Source organism: Pinus tabuliformis, chromosome 9 (assembly GCF_031772625.1).
Source record: "Pinus tabuliformis cultivar Carrire ecotype Pingquan chromosome 9, CPIR1, whole genome shotgun sequence".
Classification (NCBI taxonomy): Eukaryota; Viridiplantae; Streptophyta; class Pinopsida; order Pinales; family Pinaceae; genus Pinus; species Pinus tabuliformis.
Window position 1 is genome coordinate 798,927,677 of NC_142307.1, and position 13,837 is coordinate 798,941,513.

At 36.5% G+C, this 13,837-nt stretch overlaps 1 protein-coding gene across 2 annotated transcripts; it reads right to left on the bottom strand.

Moving 5' to 3' along the window:
- Positions 1 to 11,056: 11,056 nt before the first annotated feature.
- On the bottom strand, positions 11,057 to 12,941 carry LOC149151173 (peroxidase A2-like). 2 transcript variants are annotated; one of them, XM_089438899.1, is made up of 4 exons: positions 12,688 to 12,941; positions 12,367 to 12,558; positions 11,997 to 12,162; positions 11,057 to 11,653 (listed from the first exon to the last, which is right to left on the bottom strand). In XM_089438899.1, the coding sequence occupies exons 1-4, from the start codon at positions 12,895 to 12,897 to the stop codon at positions 11,226 to 11,228; spliced, it is 996 nt and encodes a 331-aa protein (XP_089295025.1). In that variant the 5' UTR covers positions 12,898 to 12,941; the 3' UTR covers positions 11,057 to 11,225. The 2 variants fall into 2 exon arrangements, with proteins under 2 accessions (XP_089295025.1, XP_089295026.1); XM_089438900.1 differs by having other exon boundaries at positions 11,060 to 11,641.
- Between the last annotated feature and the right edge of the window lie 896 nt (positions 12,942 to 13,837).

The following is a 13,837-nucleotide window of genomic DNA, read 5'->3' on the forward strand; positions in this document are numbered from 1 at the left end:
TATCTGGAATATGATGATTTGAGATTTGTATAAGATTGTTGAAACTGTGAAAAATGGAAATCTAGGGCTTGTAAGTAACCTTAGTAGTAGTTGGTCATGTTAATGACTGATTGATGGTCAATTGAAAATCTAGGGGATTGGAACTTGCCCTTAGTGGAAGCTGGTTAGGTTGATGACTAAGCTGTGATTGACATTGATTGATTTTATGAAATCTAGGATTTATATGAATCCCTGGTGAGAAACCTAACATATGTATTTTGAAGGGATGTTAGATTCTTTGAAGATCTATATTTTTTTTGAGTTGTTTCTAGGGTTTTCTATATGTTGTAGTAAGGTATGTTATACCTTTGGAAGACATATTGAAACCCTAGATGGAATGAATGATACTATGAAGGAGTCTAGGGTGTATAAAGTCCCTAGCAAGATGTTGAAGAGCATATGTCTCTTGTTTATAATTAAGATTGGGTATCTGATATGAATAAAGTTAGAATGCTTCTATGATTCTGATATGGCTAACATCATGATTATATAGTTTTGGTTGTACTTTCTATTTAAGTTGTGCAAGTACACAATCTTTAATTTGGTGAAGATGCTAGATGTGACAAGAAAGTTGTGTCGGTACACAATCTTCAACTTGGTGAAGATGTGATGAGCATGATGGGGATCATGATAACTCTCATGATATGGTTGGAAGCCATGAATGATTCTCTGAAGTTGAAAAGAAGAAGTTTATCTCCCAATGGAAGCATGAATAAAAGAGATCTCCCTAACATTAAGAGGGAGTCTGGATAAAGAGGTGCTTCCTAGTTGAGAGGGAGTGTCAAATATGGTTCTCTACTTCATGTGTCATGAAATATACCAAGACTAACATCCATAAGTCTAAGTGAAGGCCATGAATACGAAAGGGAAATTGGAGAATGCATTTTGTAGTGCTGCTGAAAGAAGGAAAGTAGGATCTGATTGAAGAATATGTTGTTGCATCTGAAGTAGGAAGGAAAGCATATGATTAAGGAATCTTTCAGTTTATAGTCCTACTATGAAAAGATGAGAAGCAAAATTTATTTCCTGGAAGATGTCAGAGATTTATATTTGATTATGTACATGTGAAAATATGTTATTTATTGGGGTTGTGTTTGTACAGTTGAATCTCTCAAAGGAAAGCATGATGGTTACCAATCAGTTTGATTGGTAGTGATTTCTTATTCTTGATCTGTTGGATCAAGGGGTATTGAGTCTTTGTGAGTGAAGCATTGCCTGGGAAGCCATCTGGCTGACACTTTGTGTTGATGTTTGAGTCCCCAAAGTTGGAAAGGTGGCATTGGTCATTGAGCTCTGACATGTACCTGGATTTTGTTTTTGGGTTGGTGGTTAGAAAGTAAGCCTAATGGTACCTAGAGGGTCTAAAAGCTTGAGTCCACCTTAGTCCCACCTGGATAGATTTCCATGTTCCAGAATATAGTCCATGGCATTGCAATGCCTAAATTGTTGAGTGAATGGCTGGATAGATTGCCCTGGTCAGGAATCTAGTTCATGGCATTTCAGTGCCTAAATTGTTGATTGATTGGTTGGATAGATTTCCCTAGTAAGGAATCTAGTCCAAGGCATTGCAGTGCCTAAATTTTTGCGAGACTGGTTGGATAGATTTCCCTGGACAAGAATCTATTCCATGGCATTGCAGTGCCTAAATTTCTTCATGTTTCATATAGTTTGAGATCTTCCATTGTATATGTACATTATGAATACCTCCCTAGTTAAGAGGGAGTGTTGGAAAAAGTAACTATGTTCGGTTTTCAATAATGTACTTGACTCATCATGTAATGTACTTGTCAAAAGAATAAAGAAATATTTTGTATTATTGTTGTTGTGACTTATTAAAGCATGGGTTTCATGCTTGGGTTGCCATGTTTTAGGTCAAATTCCACATTAAGGACTTCAAGGATTTATTTTGAGTCTATAGAATTATTGTACATTTAAAGAGACCCTTCTTGGGCTTTTGAATCATATAAATTGGTTTAGTATTGAGTCAAAGATGAATTATGGAACCTCCACACCATGTCGGCCTAAGAGAAGATCAAGTCGGCCTAAGGACCCATTCTACCCCACAAGAATCCAATAAAAGGAAGGAATATGAATTCATTTGGAGCATCACTTCTCATGCTCTCTCTTCTAGGAAGAAGTGCGAAAATTTGTTTGTCGGGCAGAAGTGCGAAGTAGGAAGCTGGGAAAGTCTATTTTCGGGAAGCCAATGTGAATGTGAGTCTAGGGGAGTATAAGGAGTCAAAGAAAATCAAAATTTTGGGTGTAGAATTTCTTTGTTTCATGCTCTGGATTGGAAGAACGAAGTCTCCCAAGTTGGACTCTTGCCAGAAGCCGTGAGTTTCTTGATGGTACCTAAAGGGGCAAAAAGCTTGAGTCCACCTTAGTCCCACCTAGATAGATTGCCCTGTTCCAGAAAATAGTCCATGGCATTGCAATGCCTAAATTGTTGAGTGAATGGCTGGATAGATTGCCCTGGTCAGGAAGCTATTCCATTGCATTTCAGTGCATAAATTGTTGAGTGATTAGTTGGATAGATATCCCTGGTAAGGAATCTAGTCCAAGGCATTGCAGTGTCTAAATTTTTGTGAGACTAGTTGGATAGATTTCCCTGGACAAGAATCTACTCCATGGAATCGCAGTGCCTAAAGTTCTTCATGTTTCATATAGTTTGAGATCTTCCATTGTATATGTACATTATGAATACCTCCCTAGTTAAGAGGGAGTGATGGAAAAATTAACTATGTTCAGTTTTCAATAATGTACTTGACTCATCACGTAATGTACTTATCAAAAGAATAAAGAAATATTTTGTATTATTGTTGTTGTGACTTATTAAAGCATGGGTTTCATGCTTGGGTCGCCATTTTTTAGGTCAAAGTCCACATTAAGGACTTCTAGGATTTATTATAAGTCTATAGAATTATTGTACATTTAAAGAGACCCTTCTTGGGCTTTTGAATCATATAAATTGGTTTAGTATTGAGTCAAAGATGAATTATGGAACCTCCACACCATGTCGGCCCAAGAGAAGATCAAGTCGGCCTAAGGACCCATTCTACCCCACAAGAAGCCAATAAGAGGAAGGAATATGAATTCATTTGGAGCATCACTTCTCATTCTCTCTCTTCTAGGAAGAAGTGCGAAAATTTGTTTTTCGAGCAAAAGTGCAAAGTAGGAAGCTGGGAAAGTCTGCTTTCGGGAAGCCAAAGTGAATGTGAGTCTAGGGGAGTATAAGGAGTAAAAAAAAATCAAAATTTTTATGGTATACTCTCTTTGCTTCATGCTCTGGATTGGGAGAACGAAGTCTCCCAAGTTGGACTATTGCTGGAAGCCATGAGCTACTGCAAGTTGCTGTGTAGTTGAAGTTGCTGGAAAGAGATAAATCTTCTAGAGGTTGACTTGGTGTGGAGGGAAGGTTTGATCAAGGTCTAGGGTGAAGAGTCTCAAAGAATACTATTGAAAGGAAGAATTACTTTGACTAGGTTTTCCCATCGATGGGGTTTTGCCTTAGCATGTGCCTACATCTTGTGTTCATTGTTTTACATGTTGTTGCTTTGTGTAATTTCTTGATGAACTAAAGAAACAAGATATAAAGAATCACAATAAAAAGTAACATCACAAGTAATTATCAAGATCGAGAAAATATTTATTGCCTTTTTGATTTTCCAACAGGTGTAGCCACCATTAAACAAAGGAAGTAAAGTCCATTCATAGGCAAACCCCCTGCAAACAAAAATCTAGAGGAGAGGAGTCAAGAGAAAAAAAAACTAGCCATAATGATAGCAAACATGTCTAGGTCTTGTATTCTCAAAAGAGTAGATGAAATTGTGAATGTTTACATGAATAACATGGAATAATTCCCAGTTAATGGAGCTATCAGAGCCAAGTTGCATAGCTCAACCATGAAAAACTGCAGCGATCAAATGAGCTAGACTAGGGTCACGGGTTGTCAGGTTGGGAACCCTAACTGTGTGCTAGAGAATTCAAACCATCAAATTGGAGTGGGAATGATCAATGGCTCATATCACACCAGTTGTTTACCATGATGGAAGACATATGTTCTCCACTTTCCTTCTCGAACCTTCGGGAAAGGTCTACTTAATGTGCTAAATTTGTAATGGTATATGGTGTGGTTGAGTTTCAATGTCATAAAACCAATGCCAGATTTATGTCGAATAACATATAATCAAACATAACACTTACTTATCAGATTCTATGTAATCATAGTAGATAAAACATATGGCATATAATAAAAAAATTACTTTACTAATTTGATTACATCTTTTTGTATTAGTAATATGTGTACATGTTACAAACAACAAGAGAACCAACAACACACATGCATGTACCATGCATGCAAAAACTAGCAAGGAAATCATACATGCAACTCGATACCTACAAGTAATTATGTTGTAGCCATTTGATCCTACTCTTCCTTGCTTGATCTTTGCATCCTCTTGCTTTATTTCCCCTCCTTTCCCTTACTTCCTACAATGCTATAGTGCTCCAAGAATGATCTGTGTCCAAGAGTGTGTGAAAGAGAGAATCGAGAGAGAGAGAGAGAGCTCCAAAAGTAAACTGAAAAAATATTACCAATTGATCCTCAGAATCCTTTTTATTAATGAGACCTTTATTTTCTTCAAGTTTCCATTATTTTCCTCCTCACATGCAACCTATGACCTTTCACCTTCATTTTCTCCTAATTTTCATAAATAAAATGCCAATTAATGCCTCATGCCTTTACAAAGCCTTTTCCAATTTCCTTTAGCCATAATAACTGTAATGAACACCCAGAAGGATGTTTTTCCCAACATTCATCTTGGAATATGTGTCCCATGACCTTGGTCTTATTTTTCCTTTATTAAATTTATTACATGGATTTTTTACCAAGGATGTTACAGTACCATCCCCCTTGGGGGAACACCACCCTCGATGTTAAATAACACCTACAACCACCAAAATCACTGAAAACCAAAACATACTTCCCATGGAGCTTTATAACACAACTCATTGTAGTATTTACAATGAACAACCTATTGAAAGATGAAAAACATACTATTTACTGGAGCTTTATAACACAACTCATTATAGTATTTACAATAACAACCACATATATACTCATACACACTTGCTTCAACCATAAAATAACCATAATGTCTATGGAGCTTTATAAATCCAACTCAGTATAATATTTACAATAATATAACCATATACACATATGCACATTTTCTCATCCAACAAACAAAAGGCTATGATGCTTGCGCCCCCAACAAGGGAATCTAGAGGCTCACACCTCCACCCTCAAAAGTAGTATCAGGATTCACCTCCTTCCCAAGAAGTCCAGAATCCATTGTCAAAGTCAAATTGCATCCAATGTCCAGTGCTACAATAATGTATTGTTTTCCTCTCAATGAATAGTTATTAGCTCGTTATTCAACGAAACATTCCCAATGTGCATTTAATTCCATCTGGAAATGCTAATGACAAAAAACAAATACATCCCACGACCTTCCCTTCTCTACTACACAGTCCCTCAGGAAACACGGCCATCCCCTTTTGTGTAGTCACTCACCTTCCAAGTTCCCCAGCATCCCCTATCTTGGGTGATCCATCCCTTGGCAAGGTTTCCTCGCATTGGAAGATCCAAAAACCAAGGAATATCCCTTCCTCAAAACCATCATACCAATCATAGCATACTCATGGGAATCAATGGACATTATTGGGTAGTAGTGTCCCACAATGACCTTGCTCTTGGAGTGCTTTACCAACATACTGCCACTTTTTCCAATTCCTTTTATTGTTACTGCTAATGTTTGCAGTCAATTTCAACTACCCAACCCTGGCATTTTCCATGCTTCCTGTACCAGGCACATAATCTCCATTAGATTCAAAACAAATTGAAATAAACTCAAATCATACCTCATTAGTGGCCTGTCAATAAGGTACACTTTCAATTATGTTCACTTCATGTCACAACAATACAAACTAACTCTTTGATCAAATCATTAAGTATAAACATATCACATTCAGTTAGCTTAAAACAAAACCATCATATTCAAAATCATAGATCACATGTAACCATCATAAAACAGAATCATAGATCACATGCATAATTTAAAATTGAAATAAAATACTAATACTTATCCTTTAATTGATCCTTTGCTTCTACCTTTATCCTTTGTCCTTTTTGTATACACATCAGATTGGTTGTCACACCCAGAAAACACCTAGTGTCTTTTTCTTTTCTTCAATCGCATACACATACACAATGTACATCACAACAAATACATCCACACATAGCGTACGACACCACAAAATACATACACGTACATCTAGCATACAACACAACACATACACCTACATCCAGTGTACATCACAACATAATACATACACCTACACCCAGTGTACAACACAACACATACACATACCTACATCTGGTGTACAACACAATACATATACGTACACAGAGTACAACACAATGAATACACTTGTCACAATTCCACGACTACATAATGCACATACATAGTACCGCATGTACATAACACAACATGTACGACATTCACTTATTACCACATGTACACCAGTACCACCTATACAACATGTATGTAGAACCACATGTACCACCTACACAATGTGTACACAACACCACCTACACAATGTGTACACAACATCACATGTAAACGACACCACCTGCACAACGTGTACACAATGCCACATGTACACCGCACCACCTATACAATGTGTACACAAGACCACATGCACTACAATTTCACGACACCACATGTACACAACACCACATGCACACAACACAACTTGTACAATCATGCACACAAAACCATATGTACATAGAAACACATGTACAACATGCATACAACACCATATGTACATAGCACCATATGTACACAACACCGCATATCCAACATGAGCACAATACGACATGTACACAGCACCACATATCCAACATGTACATAGTACCATCTATACCCAGCACTACATTTACAATATACACACAACATCATATATACAAAAGGCACACAACATCATATGTACACAATACTACATATGCTACATGTACACAACACCAGTATTACACATCCTAAGATCACATTGTCCTTACCAAATGACCTTTCTTCCAGTGTCTCTCTGCCATCCATGTTTATCCTAGCATGTCGCAGATCATGTTGTTTTCATTCCATTGATGTATCCCTTAGCATAGCATGTCCATAAGATAGAAATAGTATAATCACATAATATCAACTCAAAACCACATGATAGTAACCTTATAGAATTGTCAGGGCTACTCTTCCCACTTGATTCCCCATAAGACCGAGAATCTATTCATGCCATTCTCCTGCATAAGCAATCATTCCTCCACAAGAGTGATCCTTGAAAACCTTGTCAAACAGTGACATAGATACATAGATACATAAATATATATAAACGTTATCATAAAATAATCATGATCCATGACAACCCTCTCAGAAACAACATATATACGTACATATATACATATAAATATTAGCATTAAAAAATCATGATATTTGACGACCCTGTCATAATATGACATACATGCATACATATATACATATATAAACGTCCACATAATCATGATCACAACATAATTACCAAATAGCATAAGGTCAATGTTAAGAGAACTCCCTTTATTTGTACACAACATGCACAACATTGAGAACAACAGCTCGCAACATAGCCAAGGCTTCTGACGCCTCAAATCCATTTACTATATCTTTCATGTTACCTTTCTCATGATTGTCCTGCCACCATCCATTTTCCCTGGTGGACCCAACTAGTCCAACTGGTTGTCATATTCTTGGCTTCAGTTTCACTTATACATGTAGCAGGATTCATCTGAGTCTTACATTACCTGCTAGTTTTCATTCACCTCTCCCTGAGCTTCATTAACTTTCCTCTTTCCCAAACTAATTCCCAAGAACCTCAAAACATGAAAGGTAAGACCCAGAAACAAATAAAAAGAAAACCAAGAAACACCAATAGCAACATGACACCACAAACAAAGTGACAAGGCCTTGCACCACATGCAATCAAAACCCATATATCGGGCTCAAACAAATCACAAAATACTAAAGGCACAAAACTCCCAAAAAACACCATGAATCAACCCCATGGGTTCCCAATGCCTCCAAGGGAAATTCAACCTGAGCCTTCTTCAAGATTTCATGGTAGGGTCTTTTTCCATGCAATCCCTACATCATACTATCATAAACACATAATTGTCAGTGCACAAATAAATATAAAAATAATACCAATTACCTTACCTTATTGTACCAAGCATGTAGCCTTGTAACTGAACATATCCATGCCATATCTCAAGGGACTCCAACTCCCTTGAAAGATCCATCTATAACTCGAAACTAGCTAATATACCTTCCAAATACATGTCCATGACTGTAACACATATCCACATAATGTGAAACGTAATCAAGATTAAGAAGACTTCCTGTATTCATGTAAAGCGGTCATTCATTTGGAATTGCGGTTTCCAAAAATAGCCAAAGGAATTCTCACCCAATTCCTTTTTCTTACCTTTACCCTACTGTAATTAAGTCTTACTATGTATTTTTACATCACACAACTGTTAGTTATATAAAAAATCACATATTACCTTGTCATGTTAATATCAAGCATGTTTCCCTACATCTGTTCACACATGTCGGTCACACATTCCAAATATCAAGATATCATATCTATTAATTTGAAATCAATATTTACCAAGACTATAGTCGTGTCATAACCAACAATCAACTCACAATCATTAGACATAATACTACAACTAGCACCCACTTCCACACCAGTGCATATTAGTTGTCTCAGCACATATTGTGTTAGTAGAATCAACTTAAAAGAACATCATGCAATCTTATAGAAAAATACTCATTCGACCAACAAATGTATGATATAATAGACACCAAACACTCAAACACCAAATAGATGACATAATCAAACATTCAAACACCAAATAGCCGACAAAAGAAAAATCATACTTTAATATATCTCAGGGGAGGATATCTTTTCTGTATAATCAATATAGATTAGCACGGTATAACTTCACAACACATCAAATCAAATATAAATAAGGTCATGATATTGATAACAATAACTAGCTAACATGTTCACATCATAAACTCATAAACAATTTCGATTCATGCATAACAATCACATATGCAGATTCAGCCTAAATTAGTATGACATAATATCACAATATATTAACTCATACCCGAATGTCATAACCATAATCATCTGCATATATTAATTGAAATTAGCACAAAACATTATAAAATCAATACCTCAACTGCAATGACCATAATCATCAGGCATATGACCACAATGCGTACAACATGTTACTATCATTCATGACTATCTGACACATTTGCATATGACTACACTGATCAACTAGCATTTATCATACATGTAACCATAACAACAATAGAATGACAAGCATATAAGTAAACTTAATTCTTATAATAACTATTAACTACATACCTGCATGTCAAACATGCAAACTTATATGATGATCTGCTCTTACCTCGAGGTCCAGTGTTACAAACTCGCTTCGATGATCTGCATATCTTGCCTCATCTCAGCCAACACATCAGCATCATAACATACCAATAGCATCATGATGACATAAACTACATGAAACGACAACATGCATGACAACTTTAATTATGAAAATGCATGCATAACAACATGCATCTAGCCCATCCAGTCCAAGTGGTGAACCATGCTCTAATACCACTTTGTAATTCCCTCCTCCCACATTTACCCAAGATAACCGGTCCACTGGGGTAAACATGTGATGAGAGACTACTATGATATGATTCAACCTCCTAGTTCACCTTAAGGAAGTGGAATCAACAAACTAAAACCCTTAATGACTTCCCTATTAGGTGCTATAGGACCCTAAGGGCTAAGCCACCCTTTCAGGTGCCCAAACCCTCGATTAAACCTCTTTTTTCAATGTCCTGATCTCCTAGATGCTGACACGACCCTTCCTGATTTCAACTAAAACCCTCCAGTCGCATGCATGATGCCTACAAGGGAGATATTACAGTCTTTTTCACCTAGTTCTGTGCCTGCAACCACAAGATTTAAGCCACTTTTTTAGGCCAGTATCCGAAGCTCTGCCCCAAAAATTAATGGCACTTTTTAGAACCATGAATGGCACTAGGAAAAAGTCTTCCATAAAAATATTAGACAAGAAATTGACCTAACAAGGCCTAGGCATGACAAACATTCTGTCAAACATACCATGAACATGAAATCTGTAGGTCATAAATACACAGCTAAAAGGATATGATGCATGCATCCGCAACAAGGGAATCTAGAGGCTCACACCTCCACCCTCAAAAGTAGTACCAAGATTCACCTCCTTCCCAGGAAGTCTAGAATCCATTGTTAAAGTCAAACTGCATCTAATGTCCAGCACTACAATCATGCATCATGGTCCTCTCAGTGAACAATTATTGGCTCATTGTTCTAGGGCACACTCCCAATGTGCATTTATTTCCATATAGCAATGTTAATGATCAAAAACAAATTCATCCCCCAGACTTCCCTTCTCTGCTACACAGTCCCTCGAGTAATTTGATCATCGCCTTCTGTGCAGTCACTATTCCAAGTTCCCCGACATCCCCTATCCCGAGCAATCTATTCCTTGGCAAAGCTTCCTCGCACCAAAAGATCCAAAAACCAAGGCATATCCCTAACTCAAAACCATCATATCCCTAACTAAAAACCAGCATACCATTATTATAAGTTTTATTCAATACAAAGTCGACAAACGATTGATTATGTGATTTTGCCGAAGATTATTTAAACAATATTCATCTTTTCCATTTCAAAACGTCGACCTCCGTCAATTCCACACTATAGGATTCAACCCAATCTCTGTGACCTAATTTTGAGATATCCTTTTTTTTTTCGGCATTTTAGTTATAAAATAGATCCAAGAAGCTTGATGCAAACGTCATTATATGTTTTCCAAAATTAAATTTATTGATAATTGCTGTCAGTATTTTACCAACATGGATTATGTTACAGATAGCACGCACTTCCCTTTCTAACTTTTATGTTTTAAATCGGAATGGCACTGCTCTGTCTTTGAGCAAAGTGGAAACAGACTAAACAAAGCGATACAGTGATTTCTAGCCATTGACCTTCCTGCAGTTCAGGCGGATTTCTCCTCTTGTTCCCGTTAGAGGATTTATGTTTCCCATGTTAATCATCGAGTTGGAGAAGTTGGAGAAAAAATCAGGCTGACTACTGGTGTAGTCATTCACAATAGAAAAGGTGGCTGCCCCCGTTGTGTTAAGCAGTTCTTGGTCTGACTGCAGAAGCCCCATTTCGTTTTGGAGATTTATGTAGTAGTTGTTGTCAAAGGTATTTGGAGTGCCCGGATCAAGTGAGGTTAGGGTGCTCCCGTTACCATTCTGTGGGCACGTGCTTTGCAGGGTGGATAGATAAGATGAGTTCAGCGTCGGATCTGGATTGCCTGTTCCGCTGAAATTGTAAAGTCTGTTGACAAAAACTGTGCAGCGAGCTCGCCCGATTGTGTGCCCACCTGGATCACTTACTTTTTATTCAGATGGTAGATTTTGGGAATATTTTAGAGGGTAGATTTTGGGAATATTTTAGATAGGGTCGAGGCCAAAGAATTTACTTATTCTGTTAATCTAATTTTGAAATATTCTAAAAATCTGCAATCTAATTAAATTCAACTTTAAATTTATATTCATGATTTCCCTGAATGGATATTCACACATTTATAAAAAAATTCATTGTGAAATTACAACCCAAACTAGTTAACTGGATTGGAAAATACCCTTTATCAATGCATGTGAAAAATAACAACACTAACAAATTCTGCCATAGAAAGAAATGTGAGGTTGCATCTGCAGATAAGAGTGTTACTATACCTGACAAAGCAACTACATCGGTGACAGAAAGTCCCACATTTTGGAACTTTGCTATAATTGTGGAAACATTGTCTGTTGGGGCGGGAATGGCTGTGTTAGGAAGAGTTGCATTTGCAGTGGTGCTATCTCGTCTCCCTAACTGTATAGTCCACGATGGACCACTGGACTGCAGCATGTTGCAGACGGTTATCATGTTAGAAGGCTTCATAGATCAGTTATACTATATTTTAACTTAGAGCTAGCTATTGAATATATTTCAACTTAGAGGAATGGTATAAACTTATAAAAGATATTCATCATGTTGGATTAATCATTATACTAACACAGTATCAAAAGCTTATAAGTCATTAATTTCGATAGATTTACAGACCAGTACGACTGATCGCTCTGCAGCAATGGCAAGAATGTCAGCACAAGAAACTGTTGCGTTGCATGCGCTCTCTACTGCTGCCTTGATGTTGTCCACAACGTCAAAGCCCCTGAGGGAATTGTTGTTGGGAACTGCTGTCTTTTCCCCTGTAAAATTTGCTGTGTCATCTAACAGAACGGATCCATCACAGCCCTGCAAATCAAAGAGTGAGTAAAGTATCAGTATTTCAAATCTCTGTACTGAATACAAATCTATTGAATAAACAGACAGATGATGTATTAAGGACAAATCTGGTGAATAAAGAGACATATTTCTACTTACATTAACGAAGCAATCGTGAAAATGCATACGAAGGAGAGAGGCCGCAATCCTTGAATCATTTTGCAGAGCTTGTTGGATGACCTGCCCCACTATATTGGTAACATTGGGACATGTATTCTGATAAAAGGTAGGGCAGAGCTGAGCAGTGGTGCCTTGAATGAATGCAAATGCAAGGAATATAACATTCAGTGAAACATATCGAAATGCCATGACGAACCCTATAACTGGAGACTTGATAGACCTCTCATCGACTGGGTAGTGATCTACGTAGAGAATATAGCAGAGACTTAGATTTATAAAAGATTTTGGCCACCGACATCTGTCAGTGTCTCAATACAGTGACGAGGATCGTGATATGGAATTGCGATGATAGTGGGATGGTGTGAGGCATGTGCATGTAATACGAAAATGGTGGTCAGGTTTATGGCCGCTAAACAACTTTATGTGGAACAAAAATCTCTCCATTCCAGGCCCTATCCTATTCAAAATATGGAATACAAATTAAGCATATACAGCGCAAGTCCTATTCAAACTATGACGACAAATTTTGACAAATTTAATTATATACATTTACACAATTTCAAAGGTGTCATTTTAAGTTGTTGCGTCATTTAGCTCGGAGTTTTACAGTTTCGTATAAAAGAATTTGTCAACCTCGTTCATTAATAATGGGCAGGAGTTAAATAGTTAAAGATAAATAGTTTTAGGAAGAAATTTAGATTTATCCTAAATTTAGATTTTATTAAATATAGATTAGATTTATTTTAAATTTAAATTTTATTAAATATGGATTAGATTTATTTATTTTAAAATTAGATTTTATCAAATATGGATAAATTTAATAATTTCAGATAAAAGAATTAACCAATTAACACTTGAGTAGTGTTATATATATATATATATATATATATATATATATATTATATTTATTTTTTTTGGGTCATATTTTTGTATTGAAATTCAACGATTTTTAGAATTTTCAACTTAGAATAGTGAGATGGGGTTGTCTAACCAATGAATGGTTTTTGTGGGATGGCAAATTTTTTTTAAGAAATTAAAATAAAATTTAAAAAAAATCTAGAAATTCAATTATTTGAACCATTTCTTTAAAGATTGTATTTAGCATTATCAAAAACTCAAAGATTAAAAA